The sequence below is a fragment of the Epinephelus lanceolatus genome, chromosome 23 (genome assembly GCF_041903045.1).
Source record: "Epinephelus lanceolatus isolate andai-2023 chromosome 23, ASM4190304v1, whole genome shotgun sequence".
NCBI lineage: Eukaryota > Metazoa > Chordata > Actinopteri > Perciformes > Serranidae > Epinephelus > Epinephelus lanceolatus.
The window spans coordinates 34815224-34841374 of record NC_135756.1 but is presented as its reverse complement, the minus strand read 5'-3'; the positions used below and the strand labels follow the sequence as shown (position 1 = coordinate 34841374).

Genomic DNA, 26151 nt, shown 5'->3' with positions numbered 1-26151 from the left:
CTTAAATGGTTTTCCAACAGTCTTGAAGGAGTTCCCAGAGGTGTTTAGCACTTGTTGGCCCCTTTGCCTTCACTCTGCGGTCCAGCTCACCCCAAACCATCTTGATTGGGTTCAGGTCCGGTGACTGTGGAGGCCAGGTCATCTGCCGCAGCACTCCATCACTCTCCTTCTTGGTCAAATAGCCCTTACACAGCCTGGAGGTGTGTTTGGGGTCATTGTCCTGTTGAAAAATAAATGATCGTCCAACTAAACGCAAACCGGATGGGATGGCATGTCGCTGCAGGATGCTGTGGTAGCCATGCTGGTTCAGTGTGCCTTCAATTTTGAATAAATCCCCAACAGTGTCACCAGCAAAACACCCCCACACCATCACACCTCCTCCTCCATGCTTCACAGTGGGAACCAGGCATGTGGAATCCATCCGTTCACCTTTTCTGCGTCTCACAAAGACACGGCGGTTGGAACCAAAGATCTCAAATTTGGACTCATCAGACCAAAGCACAGATTTCCACTGGTCTAATGTCCATTCCTTGTGTTTGAAGCAGAGGTGACTCTTGGTCTTCCTTTCCTGGGTCGGTCCTCGTGTGTGCCAGTTTCGTTGTAGCGCTTGATGGTTTTTGCAACTCCACTTGGGGACACATTTAAAGTTTTTGCAATTTTCCGGACTGACTGACTTTCATTTCTTAAAGTAATGATGGTCACTCGTTTTTCTTTAGTTAGCTGATTGGTTCTTGCCATAATATGAATTTTAACAGTTGTCCAATAGGGCTGTCGGCTGTGTATTAACCTGACTTCTGCACAACACAACTGATGGTCCCAACCCCATTGATAAAGCAAGAAATTCCACTAATTAACCCTGATAAGGCACACCTGTGAAGTGTACTGTACTGTATATATATATATATATATATATATATATATATATATATATGTATAGTAATAATCATTAAATATGCTCTGCGTGGGAGGCTCTCTCAGTAATAAGAGGCGCACACACACACACACACACACACACAGGTGAGCACGTTAGAGCGAACCCAACCCGAGTCCGAGACACTGTCTATGGAGCGGAGCCTGTGTTGCGTTCAGGCACTGTCACGTAAATAACAAATTCCAGCGCTTGAATAGGCCATAGCACAACACAGCAGCATGTCAAGTGGGCCAAACCCAATAATTACTGAATCAAGATGGAAATGAGCACTGTTTAATGGCCAAGAAAAACTTTTCAGCAGTGAGATGCAAAGCAGCAGTCCATGAAGCAACATCATTATTGTTTCATAGGCTGTTGAGAGTCTTACCTGCCTGGCGAACAGGAAACTCCACTTGCTCAGACACAATGATTTGAAGCAGGGTCGGGGCAAAGTTGATGATCTTGAATGACTGCAACAAACAGAGCACTCAGCATGAAACAAGCAGCAGAGGGCAGACAGAAAATTTTCAACATTTTGTTATAACATGTTGAGGACCTTTAAAGTTTCAAAAGCAGTCACACTACCTATGTTTCTTAATTTAAATAAGTGTATAATTTTATTCATGTAACTTTTTCATTAATCTGACAAATTGGTGCACCTGATGTTTAGAGACCAGAATAATCACAAAAGACATGAGAGGCTAAAGACACTATTTTGTCTTTGTGTGAATGCTGACTTAGCATTAACACTAATATGATCCAGAATTAATATTACTTCATCTTCTGTACTGTTTCTGCTTGACGACTACTTCTGCATATTTGCAGCTACAGAAACCATTAAAATAACAAAATGTTCAGCTCTTTAAGGACATTTATGTAGTCCATTGTAAAATATCTGAAAGTACATTTACAGTACATTTCTGGCTTCTAGTTGCATCACTTTCACAGTAATTTTCTGTGTCACTTTACAGTAAATTGTGAAATGACAGCTGTATACTGTGACCTCACAGAATTTATGCATCACTTTTCTGTGTCATTTTTACAGTAAATTGTGAGATGTCAGCTGTATACTGTGATCTCACAGAACTTATGCCTGCATGTTACTGTGAATTAGTAGTATGCTTCTGTAAAATTACTATATTTTAACACACATTCGGTATTCAGTGGATTAAGTTAAAAGCAAGGGCGAATAATAGCGGCGTGTTTTGATAATGCAATCAAACAGCGTGCCTTGACGGACGGAGTAAAATGTCGGCAGTGTGGCAATCTGTCCGTCACCGCACTTGCATTTGCGACTAAAAATAGTTTTGAGCAAGCAAAATAGGCTTAAATCATTCAGCACGCTGTACGAGCAGCCTACAGATTTCAACCAGCAGCAGAAACGAAAGGCGAATCCCACCGATTGTGGGTTGAACGGGGGTCACAGACATAGACAGTAATGTATTCCTGTCAAATACGGCGGCCATCGGCTTACCGGCTCCAATAATATCCTCTTCTTGGCGTGTGGACTGCCCAGAAGTACCTGAACAGCCGAGCCAGCCGAACACAGGTATGTGACGTGTCAGAGGAGAAACGAGCCGTTCACGGCCCACAAACCTCGCTGTACTTTAGGGACTGTTCTTTACTTATGAAGGGGAGGAGGGTGGCTGGTTGATTCTTATTTTATTTATTTATTTTATTTTGATCCCCCCTGTTAATCACTCATTGATGCTGTTTTTGAAGTATGAATAAGTCAATAAGTAATTTATTCCATTGAAATATCATTGATGTAGCCTATAATAGAAAAGTGATTTATCTTTTTATAAATGACAAAAGGCACATCTGCCTCATTTTCGCTGTGGTATCGTGACACTACTCAGAACCATGATATTTTCATTGGTATCGTACAGTGGGATCCAATTTTGGTACCGTGACAACACTAATCTGGAGGGGGTTCATCTGCAAAAACTAATGAAAAACTAAACAACGATATTCAGTATTCGGTACTCGGTATTCGGCCAAGCGTTTAATAATATTCGGCTTCGGCCACAAATTTTCATTTCGGTGCATCCCTACTATATTTAAGTGTATCCTCACAGTAAACGGCCATCACATTACTGTAACATAACAATATGACCCTGTAAATAACTCATAACTTAATTGTAATTTCACAGTTTATGTACATTTGATCACTGTGATTTAGCAATATGCTCCCATGGATTTACAGTGGTATAGAAAGATTTGGGCATCCCTGGTCTAAATTTCTTGTAGTGTGAATAGTTAAGTGATTAGAAGATGAACTGATCTCCAAAAGGTATGACATTAAAGATGAAACATGCTTTTCAACTTTTGAAGAAAGATCACCGTATTAATTTTTGTTTTGTACAATTTTAGAGTGAAAAAAGGAAAGAAATACCATGCAAAATGTGGACGCCCCAAGACATTTGAGCTCCCAGACAACTTTTATCAGGGTCTCAGACTATAATTAGCTTGTTACAACTATGGCTTGTTCACCACCAATCATCGTTAGGAAAGGCCAAGTGATGCAGATTTCAAAGTTTTATAAATCCTCTGACTCCTGAAACATTGTCCCAACAATCAGCAGCCATAGGCTCCTCAAACAGCTGCCTAGCATTCTGAAAACTAAGATAACTGATGCCCACAACGCAGGAGAAGGCTATAAGACGGTGGCAAAGTGTTTTCAGGTAGCTGTTTCCTCAGTTGGTTATGTAATTAAGAAATGGCAGGTAACTGTGCAGGTCAAGTTGAGGTCAGGACAACCAAGTAAACTTTCCAAGAGAGCTGCTTGCAGGATTGTTAGAAAGGCATATCAGAACCCCCGTTTGATTGCAAAAGACCTGCAGAAAGATTTAGCAGACTCTGGAGTGGTGGTGCACTATTCTGCTGTGCAGTGACTCCTGTACAAATATGACCTTCATGGAAGTCATCAGAAGAAAACCTGTCCTGTTTCCTCACCACAAAATTCAGCATCAGAAGTTTGTATAGGAACATCTAAACAAGCCTGATGCTTTTTGGAAACAAGTCTTGTGGACTGATGAAGTTAAAATAGAAGTTTTTAGACAAAATGAGCAATGGCATGTTTGGAGAAAAAAGTGTGCGGAATTTCATGAAAAGAACACCTGTCCAACTGTTAAACACGGGGGTGGATTGATCATGCCTTGCGCTTGTGTTGCAGCCGGTGGTACGGGGAACATTTCATGGGTAAAGGGAAAAATGGATTTAGTTAAATTCCAGCAAATTCTGGAAGCAAACATCACACTTTCTGTAAAAAAGCTGAAGATGAAGAGAGGATGACTTCTACAACAGGACAATGATCCTAAACATACCTAAAAATCCACAATGGACTATCTCAAGAGGAGCAAGCTGAATGTTTTGCCATGGCCCTCACAGTCCCCCAACCTAAACATCATTAAAAATCTGTGGCTAGACCTCAAAAGAACAGTGCATGCAAGATGGCCCAAAACTCTCACAGAACTCGAAGCCTTTTGCAGGAAGACTGGGTGAAAATCCCCCAAACAAGAAATGAAAGACCCTTAGCTGGATAAAGAAAGTGTTTAGAAGCTGTGATACTTGCCAAAGGGGGCGCTACTAACTACTGACCATGTAGGGTGCCCAAAATTTTTGCTTTGGGCCCTTCTTCTTTTTTGTTATTTTGAAACTGTAAAAGATTGAAATTAAAAAGTAATCTTGCATAAAATATTGAATAAATGTATCATCTTTAACTTTTTGCCTTTTGGAAATCAGTTCACCTTCTTCTTACTTAACTACTCACAGTAAACGAAAACAGAAGACTTTTTAGTTTTTTGTTTTTCTGAATTTTCCCTATCCACTGTCCCAGCTGATACTGGGTGAAAGGCAGGGTCTAACTTGGACAGGTCATGAGACTTTCATAGGGCACATAGAGACCGACAACCCTAATGCTCATATTCACATGCACAGGCAATTTAAAGTCACCACTAGTCCTACCCTGCATATCTTTGGACTGTGAGAGTGAAACCCACACTAACATGTCTGTGAGGCAACAGTGAGTGCACCACCGTGCCGCTGTTAATCATAAAATAATAATAATAACAATAATAATAAAAAATATTTCTTTGTCTTTTTTGCACATTCGACATAAATACCAAATATCAGATATACAATACAGTTTAAGGTTATGTGTACAATGAGCAAGCCTATTTATATTGCAGTTACTGAAGGCTATATATTCATGTGATGCATTTATATGATGTACGAATTCATGGTTTTCTTGTGGGCTACACTATAATAATCAATGACATAAATATTAATATATTGGGGAAAAATATTTACAAGGAACATGTTGATTAAAAGTAAAAGCTTTATTGACATGAACAGTCAAAATTAAAGTCAAATAGCAATATACAATAATATAACAAAAGACAGACTACAGCCAGAGCTGGGGCATCAGATTATCTTTAAAATATCTTAGTGGGAGCTCTGAATCAAATCATTTCTGCAGCATTCAGTCCGCATGTGGTCCAGTGTCCAAATGGTGGTGATGTGTAGCCGTGTATTTTGAACTCACTCCCAGCCTCAACTTAAGTGTGGCACACAGGTCACCTAACTCCTGGCTATGAAAGGATGGAGGATGCACAATCCACCCAGACACCTCTTCAAATGACATCACCTCCACTGTGACTCCCCGCCAAAAGTCAATCTCATTGGTTGCCGGCACACCGGCAACTGTGAACACAAAGAGTTCATGACATGTATCGACAACATACCATTAAATGTACATTAACTGAAAAATGTCACAATGACCAACAAGAGGATCTTTTGGGGAAGATACCAACAATAGATGCAGCATAGAAGTGGTATATATCACCTGAAAGCTGGAAAGACTTGAGATGCAATTTTCCTAGTCATAACTCTCATAACTTTGTGCCCAAAACTGTATGGAATTGACATAAAGTTGACTTATCAGTAAAGGGGGGGGGGGGGGGGGCTCATAGGTACCCACAGAACCCATTTTCATTCAGAAATCTTGAGGTGAGAGGTCAAGAGACCTCTGTGAAAATGGCCATGCTGTTTTAACCTCACCAAAATTTAGCCAAAGTTGGAGTTATTTAGCCTCCTTTCTGAGTAGTTAGCACAACATTGTTGGTACCAATGGATTCCTTACATCTTCTAGTTTGACACTAGTTTTAGAATTCAGCCATCTATAGCCTCTTGAAGTCAGGCAGTGGTGAAAATAGCAGCACAAGATTAATGCAATTATTAAAAAAATAAAATAAAAATAAAAAACAGGTTATGGTGGATGCCCACTATACACGACAAGGCGCAACCAGAAATTTGCTCCCATTGATTGCATAGTATAAGCAACTGATTCGCTGCACACAGCATACTGATGTTCCTGTGAGGCGGACCACATTGGCAGCACGCTGACAGTGTCTGATTATTTAAAAAGTTGAAACAGCGCTCCCATCAAGACAGCCAATCCAACTGCCACCACAAGTGACCGGTGATGTAGGGCGGACACCGACTTTATGCAGATTGGTCGCGTATAGTGGGCACGTACTGTTACATTCGGAACTTAGTCACATCATGATGAACGTGTTAACACTGACAACCCTAATATTTATACTTCTTACTACAGTGTGTGCATCTGAGCCACACTGTGTATATCAAATTCTTACACTTTAAACTGTATGTATCTGTATGCATTTATTTGTAGTGAAGGGGTTGGCAATCTTCTTGATATAAGTGCCATTTTTGAATTTTCTTGCTGATCAGTAGGGGTGGGAATGACCAGAGGACCCACGATACGCTATTATCATGATACTTAGGTCACAATGCTAATGCCAGCATACAGAGCACTGGTTAAAGTCATCAAACCAGTTTGCAAGCAGGTACGAGTGTGGCCAGAAAGGTCCTCAGATGCACTCAAGGACTGTTTAAACACCACGGACTGGAATGTGTTTAAACAAGTTGCCACCTACAACAACAACACAGACATCCAGGAGTACACTGACACTGTCACTGCCTACATCACCAAGTGCACTGATGATGTAACAGATCTCAAGACCATCACTGTTCGGGCCAATCAGAAGCCGTGGCTGACAGGGGAGGTCCACAGGCTCCTGAAGGCTCAAAACGCCGCCTTCAAAGCTGGAGACGAGGTGGGCCTGAGGACAGCTAGGGCCAACCTGTCCCGTGGCATCAGAGAGTCTAATAGTCAGTACTCCAAGAAGATAGCCCATCGTTTTAGTGACAGCAAAGACATACAGAGCCTGTGGAGGGGGATACAGACCATCATGGACTACAAACCCCCACCGCAGTCCTGCGACGGTACCACCTCACTGCTGAATGAGCTGAATGACTTCTTTGCTCGCTTCGAGGCACACAACAGAACACCTGCACAGAAGACCCCACCCCCTCCTGGTGACCAGGTGATGACACTGACCCCGGACAGGGTGAGAAGAGCACTTAGTAAGATCAATGCTCGCAAAGCCTCGAGTCCAGACAACATACCTGGCCGCGTGCTGAGGGACTGTGCAAGGGAATTCACAGATGTCTTCACAGACATCTTTAACATCTCCCTGAGCCAGGCTGCTGTCCCACGTGCCTCAAAACCACTACCATCATCCCTGTCCCGAAGAAGTCATCGCCCTCCTGTTTCAATGACTACCGCCCAGTCGCACTTACACCCACCCTCATGAAGTGCTCTAAATGGCTGGTCATGGAACACATCAAGTCTGTCCTCCCCCCCTCCCTGGACCCCTTCCAGTTTGCATATTGGTCCAACTGCTCGACTGATGATGCCATCTCCACGACCCCCCACACAGCCCTCACACATCTGGACTCAAAAAACACATACGTCAAAAAAAAACCAAACAAACAAAAAAAAAAACACATACGTCAGAATGCTGTTCATTGATTTCAGTTCAGCGTTCAACACCATCATCCCCCAACAGCTCATTCCCAAACTGGACCGGCTGGGGCTGAACACCTCGCTGAGCAACTGGCTGCTGGACTTCCTGACCGGCAGACCACAGGCGGTACGGGTCGGCAGCAACACATCCAGCACCATCATACTGAACACGGGGGCCCCCCAAGGATATGTGCTGAGCCCCCTCCTCTTCACTCTGCTGACCCACAACTGCACACCGTTGCACAGCTCAAACCTTGTCATCAAGTTTGCGGATGACACGACCGTGGTGGGTCTCATCAGTAGCAATGAGACAGATTACAGGAGTGAGGTGAACCGTTTGGCCTTGTGGTGTGGACACAACAATCTCTCTCTGAATGTCGAGAAGACGAAGGAGATTGTTGTGGACTTCAGGAGAGTGCACACCGAGCATGCCCCTCTGACCATCAACGGGGCTGCTGTGGAGAGGGTGAGCAGCACAAAGTTCCTGGGTGTGCACGTCACAGAGGACCTCTCCTGGACCAACAACATTACATCACTGGCCAAGAAAGCCCACCAACGCCTCTACTTTCTCCGCAAACTGAGAAGAGCCAGAGCCCTGGCCGCCATATGCAGACCTTCTACAGAGGCGCTGTTGAGAGCATCCTGACCAGCTCCATCATGGTGTGGTACGGCGCCTACCCCGCGTCCTGCCGTAAGACCCTGCACCACTGTTACTCATATTGCACTGTCATTGCACTACATTATTTGTGTCGCTACCACTGTGCCTTTTTACTTTTTAGAGTATAACTCTTTTTAGCTCAGGTTTTATTTATGCCCCTACTTATTATATTTTATATTTGCATGTTGTGCCAAGTGTACTGAGGGTCTGAAGAGAAAAGTAATTTCGATCCTCTGTATGTCCTGTACATATTGTACCCAACAAGCATTTTTTGGTTTAAAAAACGTCTAATAGCCGTCTACATGAAGACCTGACGTCTAGTCTAAATCACAGCTGAATTTGGGCTGTCAGTGAAAATTTAGTAGACGTCTAACCATAGCCAAAGTGTAGACATCATCAATTATACGGCTATGTAGAGACCATGTCCAAAAAAATGGAGATAAACATATGTAAATTACTGTTGACTCTCCATACGTGATTGAATATCATACCGCACGCCATCTGCAATGGCGAAAATTACATTTAATCAATTTCAAAATTAAATCAGCTAGATTTGGGTTACATGTAGCTAGACTAAATCGGAGCTAAATATAGCCAATACGTTTAAATCACGACTATTGCTTGCTGGGTAGAATTGACAATAAAGCTGACTTTAACTTTGACAATACAATATAATTGGGATATTTAATGTAGTGCAACATGCTGGGAATTAATGTTAATGCCACCCTTCCTGCTGTACTCAAAGATTCCTCAGCTTTATGCTTCACTTCTCTGTAGAGCTTGAATACAGCTGTGTCTGTGAAAAAATGTTTTCAGCAATGCTGTATGGATGCAGATCTTTGCACATGAAGTGGGTAATGGACTGTGTTATTTTCTTAGCTCTCTCAGCGTTGGATGGTAGTTTGTGTCCAGTGCTGGTTGATTTTTGGGCAGAGTGGGTTTAAGCTTTAGCTTGGCCATCAGCAGGTAACACTATCTCTGGATGGTGGAGCCCTCATGTTCATAGTATTCCCAGAGTATTTCATTCTCATGTGACACTGCTTGCAAATCACACGTCATATCCAAGTCCTCCTTTCCTTCTCTGTTAAAGACTCCAAAGTAAGTTCTGACTTTTGATTTAAACATCTACAGAACATTTGTGATTTTCTTCTCTAGTGCCTCCATCTTTGTTTTGATTAACTTCCTGCCAAATGCTGCTGACTGAGACCTCTGCTGACATCACCAGGAAGCAAAAAAAACATCAGCACCATCTAGTGGACCAAAAAAGCAATTGATTTCATTATTCTTGTACCAAAAGTTGTATTAAAATGTGTACTTGCAAAAATTAATAATGTATATAATGAAAGATCTATACTTGGTGTCTGTGTATCAATACAGTATTGCCATGCAAAATATTGCGATACTGTGCTGTATTGATTTTTCACCCTCAACCACTTTTTATCAATATGCCACAGCAATATGATGTCAATCCCTCACTCTGCTATAAAAACTTTGGCTATGTCCTCCCAGAGGAAAACTTTGCTGCTCACAAGCCTTTTCTTTGTCTCATCAGAAATAAATCAGCTTCTTGTTTGAAAATGACTAAACTAAATTCTAAATCTCCCCCACACTCTCATCAAGTATAATGTTGACATTGCAGACTCTCCATATGTGTGTGGGTCTGTCTCTTTGTATCATTTTGCATCCCCTCTCTAAATTCAGAACCTTTTGCAGGTCTGTAAACGCAGCACAAAACTCTTCATGAGTTCCTTTTTTTCTCGCCTGCAGTTTGTGGAGTTTGAGTTGAGAGTGGATAGTAAAATCCGTCGATACGATCAGCGCTGATCAGATCAGGTCAATGGATGAGAGAAGCCGCTGTCTGTGACTGAAAGCAAACTTTTAGACCGAGCACAACAATCTGTTAAGTTTTACTTTCACAGCACGTTGCTCCGTCTGTGCTCAGAGTACACGTCAGTGAATAACCTAATGGTAGGCTTTATATATTCCATCAGGGCCTATAATGAACAACTGAACTAAAAAAAATAGAAAATCAATACATGGAGACAGATGTTGTTATCGTGTGGGGAATCCCTGCACTTTAACATTTCAAAAACTTTCTTGCATACTCACTGCTAGTGTGCCATTAGTTAATCTACGCCAACCCTTGGTGTAGTGTCTATTAGGGGTGGGGGGAAAAATTGATACAGCATAGTATCGCAATATTTTTGTATGGCAATATTGTATCATCACACAGTGCCAAATATAGATTTTTTTTCATATAAATTATTAATATGACAAATACAAATTAAACTTTGGTTAGCCTACTAGAATAATAGAATCAATTGCTTTTTCAGTCAACTAGATACACATATTGCTGCTGCTGCTGCTGACAAAAAAAAAAAGACGAACAGATGAACAGACTGAAAACTTTGTATTATTAGATAAAACAGATGCTGACTAAGTTTTCCTTTGGGGACATAATTTACAGGTGAAAACAGGTAACAAATCACAATATCTCAAAGTATATTTTAGAGCAATACTCAGCATATCCCAACATGTTTGAAATTGCAATAATATTGTATTGTGATTTAAGTATCGTGATAATATCTTATCGTATCCTCTGGTGATTCCCACCCCTAGTATATACAGGTATTTACCTCTACAGGTGAATGCATGTAGCTATTTTTCTTATCGTACCCTTGCTTTGGTAGTACCTGCTGTTTTGCAGCAGGCACACTGTTTCCTACGATACAGAAGACAAGACCGCTGCGAGGGTCATAAGGACAGAGGGATGTCGTATACTGTAAAGCCCTGTGAGGCAAATTGTGGTTTGTGATATTGGGCTTTATAAATAAAATTGATTGATTGAATTGATTGACAAAGATAATCACTTGTGAAAAAAAAATCTATATATGTATGTTTACTCCAGCTTTAAAACTGAGCTTGACAGTTGACAGTTGTTCGCACGCTAACTTTAAAATCTGTCAAATCAGCTTAGCAGTTAGCAATGGCTTCTTTCTTTAGCTTAGTAATTATTTTCTTACCACAATTTTGGGATTGTGCTTCCGTCTTTTTCACTTCATCTCCTCCAGACTGGGGCCACAGTTTCCTTTCTCTTCTGAAGCAGCTATCCTTTTTCCATAGAAAACCATTTGATGTTCACTGCTGTCAAATCTTGATTAACATCAACAGCAAACTGGGTGCAGCCCGCCGATTATGTCATTTGCGCGAATGGCTGAAACCAGTCAATTGCAATGCAGTCCATTGAGCCAATGCGTTTCTGGGTAGGTGTAGTTGAGAAGAATTCACATTAAAAATGGTGCCTTTTACTATAGGCTATATGCCCTAAAAAATGTAAACCCATCTCCACCATGATTTTCTTTTCTTTTTTGGTTAAATAGTCAGTAGCAACCTGTAACGAAATGATATGCTTATTCTACATTAACTAGAAAAATGATGACTAAACTATATATTCATAATGAACAATTTGATTAAATGAATAATTTCTAATTTTCTTTGATTTTTTTCATGTACAGGTATGCAATGATGCTTGTTGGGTTGTTGTTGCTTAATGTCAGGTCTCTATTTGATCATGTGACAAGACGATATGATACAGTAGCTAGTTTAGGTGCAAAATCTGTCAAGACTGTCCAGCGAGCAGTCTTGCCTTTTACACAGAAAAGCAGAGGTAAGGGGCCATACACATGCCGCGTTTTAGCACCGTAGCCCGCACTGAGGGCGTGCTCAAGAGTGACACTTTCGCGGCACGCACGCATTTCCGAGCGCCTGTTTTTCAGGGCACGATGGCTGCAGCTGAGCTCAATGCAGCAGCGGGTAGCATGCCATTTGACAAGGAACAACCAATCACAGTTAACAGATATCTTTGCCTTCTTCCATAAATATCAGTCTGTGGCAAATATAGAGAAGTTGATCATTTTAGTGCAGGGCTGCTATGAGGGCTGGCTATGATACTGTGCTTGTTAAGGTTGCTTAGCAACCTCAGACGCAACCTGCTGCTGCACTCTTGAAAGCGCTCACAGAAAAGGCACAAGAGTGGCACCAGCGTCTGACCTCGTGTTTTCCGAGTGGTTAAAGATGCGGTATGTGTACGGCCCTAAGAAAGGACCAGTGAGAAACGAACAGGGGGAAAAAGTAGCTAGGTTCCCTAAATTAGGTTCCTTTGGCATTCTTATAAAAAGTTGCCAGTGGTGTGTGTGGAGGGGCCTTATAACTGGTAACTAGCGTGCACTAGGACCTGTCACAATAGAGTGAAATTACACCTACATAGTTAGCAATGGCGTAACTACTTTTTTAGTACTATGTAGGTGTAATTTATGTACCGTAATGTGATAGCTGCTGCATCTGGTAAGTTTTAATATTATCATTATGTTTTATAGATTATCTGATCACATTCTTGGTTTGAAATTAACGTAGAAACAGTTGCCTGACTGAAATATAGTTTATTAGTTAACGCTCTGATAAATGTCGTTTTCTATCCGTGTTACAACCCAAACTCACACTGTTACAATTAAGACTCACATGACCTTCATTTGCAACACTGGACAGCACCCACTTTTGGTTTAATTACTCACAACTTGTTTTCTCCACCAAAAAACTTCAAGTGGATTTGATAGCAGACACATGTGGGTTGTGTAAAAAGTGTAAAATGTTACAACTGTGGCAGTTCTCCTCTACTTTGTCATTCAGTCAGTTGTCCATTTATGAAATACAAAATCACAGGGAGCAAATGGCAATAACTGATTTTTTTTTTTACAAGTTGTATAGTCTGCCTGTTACAAGCACACTGAGGAATATTTTGCTTATGTGTTTTAAGGAACCTACATAGCTGACCGAAGTACTTAAATAAAAATCAGGTTAGCGTGGCATGTAAAGACCAGAGAAAGATCACTGTCAGCCACGTGCACAGGTGGGAGGCAGTTAGACAGTAAAACAAATGTATGATGATAAACAACCTACATGATGAAATTTAAGTGATACTTTACTGATTTTCAACCGCCTTTGTATCAAAACAGTGTGTGTAGTATGTGTACATGAACTGTGGTAAACTTCCCTTCATCAAACCGGTGCCTACATACAGTATCGCTCTTCGCCTCCCGATGAAACTCCCTGGATGACGTAATTTCGGTCATCGCTGACTTTCAGGCTGTTGCTTGAACTACAAGCTGTACTTATGCATTTTCGTACTGCCCACCACCCATGCCACCAGCGTGGACACAAAAAGTATAAATGCAGATCTAGAGACAGACCCACCCCTCTCTTGTTCTCTGTCTCAAACTCAGACTGAACCCCGATCAAATGGTGAAACTAGGCAGTGCTGATCAAACATACATAAAGATTATCTTCCTGCATTGCATATTTCTCACCTAGAGTGTGTTTAGAAACATATTTTAATACCTTATTAAAAAACTGAGATCAAAAGGTAAAACTAAGCAGCGCTGATCGAATATAAATCAAGATTCTGTTAAGCCCTGTTTTAAGCCCTGTTCGGTCCAGTACACTTTTGTACACATTTTTAATGTTTACATCGTGAAAAGTTGTGGATGGTAACAACAGAACCGTTCCCTACCCAGCACACAGATCTGGTACAAAACAGACATTAACAGACCTAGGGCCTAGGTACCACATCTCAAGGGTTACATTTGCTTCCAAAGGTACTATACTAAGGGCAGTGGTGTGGTGTTTAGCACTGTCACCTCACAGCGAGAGGGTTCCTGGTTCGATCCCGGGTGTGGGAGCCCTTCTGTGTGGAGTTTGCATGCTCTCCCCGTGTCAGCGTGGGTTTTCTCCGGGCGCTCCGGCTTCCTCCCACAGTCCAAAGATATGCAGATTGGGGATTAGGTTAATTGATAACTCTAAATTGTCCGTAGGTGTGAATGTGAGCATGAATGGTTGTCTGTCTCTATGTGTCAGCCCTGCGATACTCTGGCGACCTGTCCAGGGTGTACCCTGCTTCTTGCCCAATGTCAGCTGGGATAGGCTCCAGCCCCCCCGCGACCCTCAAGAGGATGAAGCGGTTAGAAGATGGATGGATGGATGGATGGTACTTTAAGTTGTCTATTTCTCACTTCAAATGTTTTCAGAAACATGTTTTAGCTTACTGTTTAACTGTAAAAAGAGATTTCTTGCCAGCCAGGTGCCATTGTTTCAAACAGACGTGTTTGCATTACGTCACCCACCAGCGAGAGTGTTAATTGCAGTGCCGTGCATTCTGGTAGTTGTAGGTCTTCTCCCTCTTGAGCACCGACCCGATGACAAGAGTGTCCAAACTTTTTTGAATGGGGGCCAGATTAGATAATGTAAAAATACCTGGGGGCAAGCTGCTTCTCACATTACGATTCTTTGCTGTGGCCATGTATGTCTGCTGCCTTGCAGGAAGTGTCTGCCTCTAGGTCCGTTAGATTGCTTGTTTATTGTCTTTTATTGAAAACACTAGGGATGTCCCGATCCGATATTCGGATCGGTATTGGCCGCCAATATTAGCAAAAAACGTGTATCGGCATCGGCTCGGACTGCATGGAAAAATGCGGATCCAAGAACTCCGATCCAATTTTTCATGGCATCCGATCCAGGTTTTCCATCCAGCCCAGCGCGCCGCGATTCAAGCAGTCCATTCCAGTAATCCGCTCCAGCTTTTACTATCAATCCACCAGGCCAGCATGCAGATGGCAGACACACACAGAGGGTAGGAAGAGTAGCGGTCAATTTAGTTAACTGACTATTTGTTTTCTGCTCTGGTTTTTTGAGAGTGATATTTTTATTTGGTTTACACTCTTACTGTTTAAGTAAAGAGCACTGATGGCATTGTTTTGGGCACAATTAGTGAAATTGGAGCCATGGATGTACTATTGCTTGTTTAAACAGTTGTACAATATTGTGTGTGGTTTTTTGTCCCCTCTGTTGGTCCCAGGAAACAGCAGCATCAGGCTGGCACTGACACTACTAAAATAACTGAAAAGGAAAGGCTGCATTGTTTGTTAAATGTCAACAATGTCTTGTGGTGTTAATCTATTTTTTATTTATTAGGGGGGCAAAGCACAAGTGTGTGGAGTCTTGCTGCTATTTTAATTTCAATGTTAGACATTTTAAAGATTTCTTGTGTTGATTTATTTTCTATTTATTAAGGGGCCAAAGCAGCCAAAGCAAACCAGCTATATTTTTTATTTAATGTTAATGTTCAAGTTTAAAGTTTGTTTATTTAATCCTGTTAACAATAAATGGGTCAGTTTCTCATACCAACTGTTGTGGATCATTCTAACTAACCTGATTAAGTAGTTGTTCTTGTTAGAGTAATATCGCTTGATCAAACCTTTTCTAACATGACTGACAACAAAATAAGTGAATATGTATAATATGCGCTTGGATCGGATTGGTATCGGTATCGGCCAAAACTCAAGGCTGTAATATCGGTATCAGATCGGAAGTGAAAAAGCTGGATCAGGACATCCCTAGAAAACACATTAGTTCAGCCTGTGCAGTTCCTACTTGGTGCATGTCTGCAAACTGTAGGATAGCCCTGCCATTGTAAGATGAATGGAAAAAAATGCAAAGTGATCTTGCTTGATTAACCAATATTGTGTAGCCAGTCACATATAGACCCTTTTTGTGTTTGTAAACAGCGATGACGTATTTTGTGGGCAGAGTCAGACTGATGGCAGAGAGGGACAGTACTGGTGTCAGTGCAAGCACCAAATAAAACGTAAAAAGCACTCTAATGTTTATATTCCTAAACCGATTCCAATGAGTCAATTTTATTTCCACAAGTTTATGATCTACCTGTAGTAGAATTTTTTTTTTGTCTGCAGTTAATTAGAATCTCAATATTTAGGCTAATCACTACTGCTCAGTGCTTGGTAAAGGAGCGTGTTACCTCATATCGCAGCATTGCCTGGATAGTGTGTCATGGTTACGCTGCTGCCGTGGTCCTGCCTGATGCCTCCTACTGCTGCTGTTACTATTAGTCATATTTCTACTGTTATTATACACATATAATTACTACTGTCACATACATATACTATCATATATTAATATATACTTACAACGTATGCTGTAAAGCCCTCTGGGGCAAATTGTGATTTGTGATATTGGGCTTTAGGGCTGACCCAAAAAATTCGAAGCTTCGAAGCTTCGTTCGATGGCATGGGATTCGATTGTGGAAAAAAAAAGTCGAAGCTTCAGCGCTTTTTTTTCCTGTTTTTTGGGGGTAGGCCTTAAACGCAACACTAACCCCCACCAGTCCGATACTGACAACGAGCACACTCAGAGCTGGCAGACATGTCCAGGAGGTCATTAGATGTGTGGATGCACTTTAAAATATGTCCCGACAACCCCCAGAAAGCAGAGTGCCAGATTTGCCAAAAGCAATTGGCATATCACAACTCAACAACAAATTTGGGAAATCACAACTTGAAAAACGTAAGTAGTAACTAGTATTAATATTTGACATGGATAAAGGTATTTTTTTACTGGTGAGGTAAGGGAGAATAGCCTATTTATCATGTAATTAAAAAAGAAAAAATCACAGACAAGGAAATAGAAAGCCCGATGCACAATGGAGACCTGCTATTATCCTGCTTGAACACAGACGACTAAATTCTTTCAACAATGTGACTCAAAATAATGATAAAATAGATTTTATTGATGTAAAATATGCATTTTCCAGTTCCACCGGTCCACTCTGAGTGTGGTGTCAGAGACACTTCTGATGCTCTGAGTTGCGCATCTGTTTGATTGTGCTGCAGTGTGCGCCGAGGGTTTTAATTTAATGTTCAATCAAACGTTAAACACTACTTATCGCCGACCATTAGTGTTTTTTCGTTTGTGAATATTTTTATCTTAATTCTAGTGTTGGAAGAACACCATTTATTTTTTTAACACCCCCCAATCAAAATTGATTGATTGATTGATTGTTAGGCTTATATGTAGCCTACTGAATTACTGGCATGGTGAAAGATAAATCGTCATCATAAAGAATTGAAAAAACTTTGGTTGGATTTGGTTAGCTAGCACTGTCTGCTTATTAACAACTTTCCATGCTGCTGAACCAGCAACATGAACATAAAGCCTAGCTTTTTAACACATAAACAAGTCAAACAACTACACACTGATGGCAAACTGTACTGGCTTGGCCAGTATGAACTTCTTTTAATTGTTTAATGCATTGTAGAAAAATGCAAATACTGCTGCCACTAGGTGTGTGTAAATATAGGCCTAAATATTATTTCATGCTGTAACTATAGGGCTATATGAAATTCCTACGTGAAGATTAAGTAGATTTTCTGTTTACTTCAATTCTAGCAACCATAAACGTCTTCGTTGAGCTTCAAAAAGCATCCTCAGTAACAGTTTCTATAAAAATGAAGGATGACTTTTTTTGTATTTCTGTTCTGACATCCAACAGCACACCAAGACATTTTCATTCATGGTACCTCAACTGCTTCTCTCCGGTGTTCGCTGTTTTTCTGCCACCATGATGCACACGCAACTGCTATGACAGAACTATGACGTCTACTCCAAATTGGTCTATAGCAGATTTTTAAAGACAAGCTGGGGACTGTGACTAATTGGTCAGAGGGCCACAACTGCCCCCAAGGGGCTGGACTTTGGACATGCCTGCCCTATCAATCAATCAATCAATCAATCAATCAAATTTTATTAATATAGCACCTTTCAAAACAAATCAATGTCATTTAAGTGCTTTACATTTTGACTGAAAAATACGGAGAATAAAAAAGCAAAATCAGAAAAAGGACTGGGAAACTAATGCACACACATACAATAATAATTTAAAACAATAATAGAAGATAAAAACAAGATCAAAACTACTGTGCTGCTACTAATATATATATACATATATATATATATATTAAAATATTTAAAATAAAATGCAGGATAAAATATAAAATCAAAGTCAGGAGAACAGCAATAAAAATAAAAACAGATAAGACATGCAGAAATGCAGGATGAAATATAGAATAAAATAAGATATGAAAACAATCAGGGAAATAGCAATAAGACAAATACAGATTAAAAAGTAATAAATAAAATTATAACTGCTGCGCAGCGATGGGTCGGGTCCGGGCATTTTTAGGCAATTCTGAGCAACAAGCAGAAGAATTGGAAGACATTTAGGAATTTAGCAACACAATCTGCCTTTTGCATCAGCTGAGGCTTGAACTCAGAACCTCTGAGACTAAGAATCAATTTCTATCTCACTGAGCTAATTAGCCAGTGACAATTCATGTGCAGCTTCACAAATTGACTAAGCCAGACGTGCAGGTTGAGCAGCCGTCCATGCATGGAAAAGCAGATTTCAAACCACTGTAATAAATTCAGTTATCGAAACAAAAATCTGAAAATACACATATTGCATCTAGACAGCATGGAGATGTTGGTAATTTATTTTAACAATGATTGATTTGCTCCATAAGTGAAAAACTGATGTTTAACTAGTTGAGCTATGTGCAAAATGAGAAGCCTCAGATGGTTTCACACTGAAGTATTGACACTGGATCTTTGTGCAAAGTTTGGTTTATTTTCAAGCATGAGAAGGCAGATTTTCTAGCAGGAAGAAGACTTGCTGAACATCAATGAGTCAGGCTCAGGCAATTCTAAGCAATTAACTGGAGCACAGGATGATTAAGATGTTTACATTACAATGTGGATTCTGCACCAGTTGAGGCTCGAACACGCAACCTCTGGAACCTAAGACGGTCATCTACCGTTCTGAGCTAATTGGCAAGTAGCAACTCAACAGTGGCTTCACAAAACTGAGTAAGCCATTCACTGTTGTGTAGGAAAGCAGCCATCTGTGCATGGAAAGGCAGATTTGAAACCACTGTAAAAAAATTCAGTTATTAAGACAAAAATCTGAAAATACACATATTGCATCTAGGCAGCATGGAGATGTTGGTAATTTGTTTGTAACAATGATTGATTTGCTCCATAAGTGAAAAACTGATGTTCAAAATTGCCATTTTTACATTGACTCCAATTGTTCACATTAGAGCAAAATTCAAAATGCTGTCAAAAATTCAGTTTTTGAGATACAATTCTGAAATTTGCCACACATCATCTACCATGACTGTCATTTTTTTCATTAACATTGAAGATTTATTTAGCAAGAATTTACATGTATATGTTTACAGTACCGTTTACAGTCAAACATTTTGATGCGCTGTAGGCTCAATTTTTGATAAATCAAAAATCTGAGAAACATAGTTTTTGTAGGAGAGTCTGAAGATGCTCTGTAGCAAGTTTGGTGTCAATTGAGCAAAAATTGTGGGAGGAGATAGGTTTAAGAAGTTTTACAGTTTTTGAAAATAGGTTTAAATGTAAAAGTTTCTTCAGTATTGGGGCTACAGTTTGATGAAAGTTGTGAAGTTGTAGCACGTATGGTTGATTTGTTATGAATTTTCAAAGTTTTAAACTTTAGATGCTTGCTGTAGCGCCATCATCAGGACTATTGGCTTGAGTTTACAGCTGTGGATAATCTGGCATGAGACTGGACCTTTGTGCAAAGTTTGGTGAGTTTTCACCCATGGGAAGTATGATTTCCTCGGAAGAAGAAAGAAGAAGAAGAAGAAAAAGAAGAAGAATACCTAGGATTACAATAGTGTCCTGGCAGCTTAGCTGCCCGGACCCTAATAATTATAAAACAATAGAACTAACTGCAAGGGTCCTAAGGACAGAGGGATGTCGTATGCTGTAAAGCACTGTGAGGCAAATTGTGATTTGTGATATTGGGCTTTATAAATAAAATTGAATTGAATTAACGTAGGACACTACATAAAAGCCGACTAAAGAGATGGGTTTTTAGCCTACGTTTAAACGTGTCAATGTTTCTGACTCCTCTCAGATCCTCCGGCAGATTGTTCCACAGTTTTGGAGCATAGTGGCTGAAAGCAGCATCACCAAATGTTTTTGTTCTACTCTGTGGGACAGTAAAAAGAGAGGAGCCAGAGGATCTGAGGGGCCTTCCTGGTTCATAAAATAAAAGCATCTCTGAGATATAGTCTGGTGCAAGCCAATGCAGTGCCTTAAAAACTAATAAAAGAACTTTAAAATCAATACGAAAACTAACAGGCAGCCAGTGCAGGGATTTTAAAATAGGTGTAATGTGTGCCCTCCTTCTGGTCTGAGTGAGAACTCGTGCTGCAGAGTTTTGAATCAGTTGCAGCTGATTAATTGTATTCTTGGGTAGACCAGAAAGGAAAGCATTACAGTAGTCTAGCCTGCTAGTTATAAAAACGTGTATTTGTTTCTCTGTGTTGGTCAGAGAAAGAAATGGCCTCACTTTGGAAATGTTTTTTAAATGATAAAATGCTGTTTTTGTGACATAGTGTATATGTGGCTTAAAATTAATTAGCGTCAAATGTCACTCCTAGATTTCTTGCCCCTTGACCTGGTTTTAGACCAAATGTATTTAGTTTAGAGGCCAGTTTCTCTCTCTGAACCTTTGAACCAGTGATCAGTACTTCTGTCTTGTCCTGGTTAAGCTGTAAAAAATTCTGTGACATCCAGGCCTTAATATCTAAAATGCAGTTAAAAAGTGAGTCAATTGGTCCAGTGTCATCAGGAGACACGGCCACATAAATCAGCATAACTGTGGTGAAAGATGCCAAAGAGATGCCATGTCTCCTGATGACACTGCCTAGGAGTAGCATGTACAAATTAAAAAGTAACAGTCCTAAAATGCTGTGTTTGAATTTAAAAAGGCACTTAGCTGTATAAAAACTAGTTTCTCTAAAATTTTACTTATAAAAGGAAGGTTTGAAATTGGTCTACAGGCCTAACTGCTGGGTGATAAAATGTCCAGATTCCCTTTCTTTAAAAGAGGTTTAACTAAAGCAGTTTTAGTATGTCTGAATTAAATACTGAATTTAAAATTGTTTAGGGAGGTTGGAATGGGATCAAGGGAACATGTGGAGGATTTCAGTTTTGTTACTACTTTCCTCAGAGTGTCACCATCAGCCAGGTCAAAACATTCATACCTCACATCGCATTGTATACAGGATATTGGTAAAAAAAAAAAAAAAAAAAAAAAAAAAAAAAACCCAGTGTGCTTGTCTTGCTTACAGATACTAGACCTAATATTAATTATTTTCTCCCTGAAGTAGCCGGAAAACTCTTCACATCTAGAGGCTGGAAGCTCATTGCTATAATTTGTTGTAGGATTTAGCAGGGAATCTACTGTACTAAAAAGCAGTCTGGGATTATGAATATTTGTGTTAATCAAGTTAGAAAAGTATGCTTGTCAAGACTTTCAAATTTCTTTGTTGTAGATTTTAAGGTTTTCAGTGAGTATATCGTAGTGGACTTCTAGTTTTTTTTTCTGCCATCTGCACTCTGAAGCTCTGCATTCTCTTTTTAGTTTCATGGTGTGATTATTTTTCCATGGAACTACGTTTTTTGTAGTTATTTTCTTGGCTTTAATAGGAGCAATTGCATCAAGCGCTGTTTTCATTTTGTGGTTAAAATCATTCACTAAATCTTCACAGGATGATGGCAGAACTGTACTATTGTGAGCTGCAATATGTGATGTGACAGTTGTGGCTACCTCTGGGGTTATATATCGCTTTTTAATAATGCGTTCTGTGGTGTTTTGTAGAGAGTGGACAAGACTATCAAAAAATAAACAATGGTGGTCAGAGAGAGCCAAATCAGTAACAGACAATATGTTGCTGTTCAGACCATATAACTAAATCTATTGTGTGTCCATGTTTGTGAGTGGGTAAATTAATATGCTGTTTAAAATCCATACATCCCAATAATTCTAGGAAATCCTTGGCTCTGGTGTCTGCCAGATTATCAATACGGATATGACATCACAGAGTTGAGTTTTAGCTCTCCAGGTTCTGGATTTGGGAGAGAGTCGTTCATGTTTAGTTATGTTTTAGGGCTGTCTTAGACCATATAAATAACGCGTATTCATTTTGAAAATGGCTATAGTTCCCCTTTAAAAACGTTAAGATTATTTAATTTTCATTCATTAGTTATTTTGGCGCTGTGGTAACTTTATTTAGGTCATTCAGAGAATTTGTGTGGGTACATAACTTCACTGCAACGCCAGCACTGTGAAGTATAAGAGTTGGTGTGAACTCTGTTGACAAGAGAAAGTTTGGACAGCCGCCATAATCCCGATGGTTCGTGATGGCTGTCAGACCTGACTCCTTTTGTTCTTCCACGCAGCTGCCTGGGTCAGTGCGAGGAACAGTTTAGCCAAGCTGCTGATCAGAGGCCTGATATAAACTCCCTTACCACTATCCCACACAACAACCAAAAGGCCGACGCCGAGCTCGGTCACCAAAACACGGCCTCTCATCCACCACAAACATCAGCATCGTCTCTGGGCCAGAAACGGCTCCGAGATGGCTCTCTAACGCAAAGCCCCTGTGAACAAACACAAACAAAAAGCAACTACTTGTGTTCGCCCACCTGATTGAGTTCATTCTCCGCCGCTATCCTCAGGTTAGGGTCGATTGTCCCTTTCAGAGCCTGGATTATCCGGTTGGGATCCATATATTTAACTGCACGGTTCCTCCTGTGTTTTAAGTATCCCGAACATGTAGCGTTAGCTTACGTTTCTGTCTAATATTCAGCCAAGCGTTATGGATCTATTCACTGTGGCTCAAACAGGGTCAAACTTTCCAGTTACACATACAAGCCCCGGTCGCTACATTCAAAGTAAATGGCTCATTGGCGGAAAACTCGTTGAAAATGTCCTCCGAGCAGCGGCGGTGCGTTTATTCTGAAGGCACTGTCGCTTTTCTGTTTGTCAAACTCTCACTAGCTTGACCGAGAATGGTTGCCCCTGCCCCCCCCCTTACCGACAACCAGCTGTCGGTGGACGTAAAGCTAAGTAAACAGACAGTTTACGGTTTTCCTCCTCTTCTTTGTCGACACACGGGTACAGTGGGAAATTACTGCCACCTTGAGTGCCGGCGCTGCTGTTGTCAGAAACGAGACAGCAATGATCTACCAAGTGTCTATCCGTACAACAATAATCTGAGAGTCAAATAAGAAGCAGGTATATCATGAACGGTGTCCTGAAGTTGAAATGGTCAAAATCTTTTATTAAGAATAGTCAGTCTATCTTCTATCAGCAGATCCTTCTCTATTGGAAATTAATGTATAGATTCAAGATTCAAGATTCAAGATTCATTTATTTAGTCCCGAAGGAAATTTGTGTTGGACATGCACAGGCTGCTACCTAGGACATAACACATAACATAAACAAGAAACACAAGTGCTAACAGTGCAGACATAAAGACATAAAGTGCGGTCGTAAAGTGCATACCTAAAGTCCATACCCACATACTCCATACAGACATACAATCATAAAGTGCATACCTAAGTGCATACATACATACATACATACATACATACATACATACATACATACATTACCGGCCTGTGTTCAACAGGGTAATGGAATAGGGTATAGGGTGAATTAAGGGTGACTGCTACATAAGGTCGAATGGGATAGTATAACTGTACAGGGTTTATTTTCTCACCTGATGAGTGATTTTTTTTTTTTTTGAGCCGTTGCTCTGAAACTACATAATCAAAACTGTATGCCCTCATACGTGTGACATCACATAGGTGATTGGGGCAAGACAATATTCAAACAGGCTACACAAAAGCTTTGGCAAGTTTTCTTCATATGGTCATAAAACTGTCATTCACCCAAACACATGGTTTTGGGGTGATTGGGACGGGACAGAAACTGATCAGCCTTGCAATAGAGAGCCATTGTGTATGCCCTGTATGCTAGATTAATGGTTCCCAACCTCTTCATGTGTGCGGACCCCTTATCAACCATAAAATATGGACTAACTGGATTTTGCTAGGTGTTTTTTGCAGCATCAAGTTTACACTAGTACACTATCCAAGCCAAACCCAACACTTAACCCAACCCAAACTAATCCTAATTAGCATTTTTTTAGCCTCAGATAAATGTGTTCATGTTTTTAACTAATTTTTGTTCAACCGAATTAAATGTAGGCTATTCAATTTATTTAGGATTTTTTTTTTAAATCAATTCAATGTGTTCAATGAAATTTGGTGGGAGAGAATTAAGGGAGGATGTGGGAGGGAGAGGGTTGTTGCGACAGTGAGGAAAGACAGTTTTATATTGTATGAACTGTGGACAGACTTCAGCAATAAAGTTTAACAAAAATGTACATGGAGTTTTAATTCATAACCATGAACGTAAAAGAAATCTGTGCATGTGAAATTATATCAAAGTATGTCATTAACTGTGCAATACATATGCTTACACTGGCCTTCATCAGTGAAAAGATGTGCTGCCCCAATCACCCAAAGGTCCAAAAAGAAATTTGGGGTCAGCTTACTAAAAAAGCAAATGTCATTCCTTTTTGTAATATGACAAAACTGTCTTTTCTCCTCAACTGGATATGTACCATCTTCAGAATTAAAGAATTGTATCATTAGTCAGGGTATTTCTTTTTTTCTTTTTTTATCTATGGCAAGAATGCTTACAGAAGGAGGAAATTCATAAACAATTAAACCATAAATTCAGCCTAAACATAATTTCACACCACATAACATTCCAGTTTGGAACAACAAATACATATTTCTCAGTAGAAAATCTGTGTATTTAGAGGAGTGGAGTTCCAAAGGGATTTGGGCTGTTGCTCATTTTATGGATGAAAATGGAAATGTGTTACAGCATGAGGAGTTTTGTGAGAAATTCCAACTCCAGTGTTCTGTTAAAAACTATTATAGACTGATAAAAGCCATACTACTCTCTCTGAGATCACTGGTTAAAGAAGACATTCTGTACTCAGGTCTTTCCTGGGCTGAGACAGCGTTGCATCAAAGTACTTGATGTCTGTGACAATAAATGTAATAACAGAATTATTAGAGAATTTTTATTAACGGCATGTTTCCCTACCCTGTAAGAAGAAAGTATGTTTGTAAAGAATTCGATGTTGAAGAGGTTAAAAAATTAAGAAAAAGATATATTTAGTTTCTACTTAGGTAAAAGAGGTGAACTTCAAAATTTTAAATGAGATTTATCCAACTATCCGTTCCGGCTCAAATTAAGCACTGCTTTTGGGGCTTTTTTTAATATGGTTTGCCTTGTAATGATCTAAATATTATGACTCTATATTATGAAAATGACTTGATGACATGAGGTCTGTTCACAGCCTTTAGCAAGTATTTTATTGTAAGCACAGCTTACAACTTCACACACCGCAACAAGACAGCCCCCCAAACATTCTTAAACTCCTCTTTAGACATCATACCGAACTTTCTGTGTGTGTGTGTGTGTGTGTGTGTGTGTGTGTGTGTGAATTGTTTTGGAACATTCTGCTCTAAATATCTAGCCCCATTGAAGGTTGTTCAGTCTAAATACATATTCTGCTTCTAATCTGACCTTAACTGTCTCACATTCCTAGGCCTTTTCTCCACCACACAGGCAGTGCAATTGCACTGGGGCCCTTGGGGTGTAGGGGCCATTAGAGAAAGTGGGCCCTTGCAAGTGATTCGGATTGCCACCTTGATAATATACCCGTGTTTAAAGATGAATGATGACAAAAAGAATATTAATGATTTAAAAACTGTGCCATTTGCTGTATATGTCATCAAAAAGGCAAACCAATCTGCGTCAAGGTTCTATTTTTTTCTTTAATTTTTAAGAATATGCTTTTTCTATATAATGTTGTG

General features: G+C 40.1%; 1 protein-coding gene across 4 annotated transcripts in view; it reads right to left on the bottom strand.

Annotated features, from left to right (window-relative positions):
- Positions 1–23266, bottom strand: part of ipo8 (importin 8) — a 107072-nt gene extending 83806 nt beyond the window's left edge. For 2 of the 4 annotated variants that reach the window (XM_078165282.1, XM_078165283.1), the window contains exons 1-2: positions 22894–23266; positions 1299–1380 (exon numbers count right to left, since the gene is read on the bottom strand). In XM_078165282.1, the coding sequence (XP_078021408.1) occupies positions 1299–1380; positions 22894–22977 (166 nt within the window). In that variant the 5' untranslated portion in view covers positions 22978–23266. The remainder of the gene's footprint in view (positions 1–1298; positions 1381–22893) is intronic. The other 2 variants (XM_078165284.1, XM_078165285.1) reach the window with 1 other exon arrangement.
- Positions 23267–26151: the final 2885 nt, after the last annotated feature.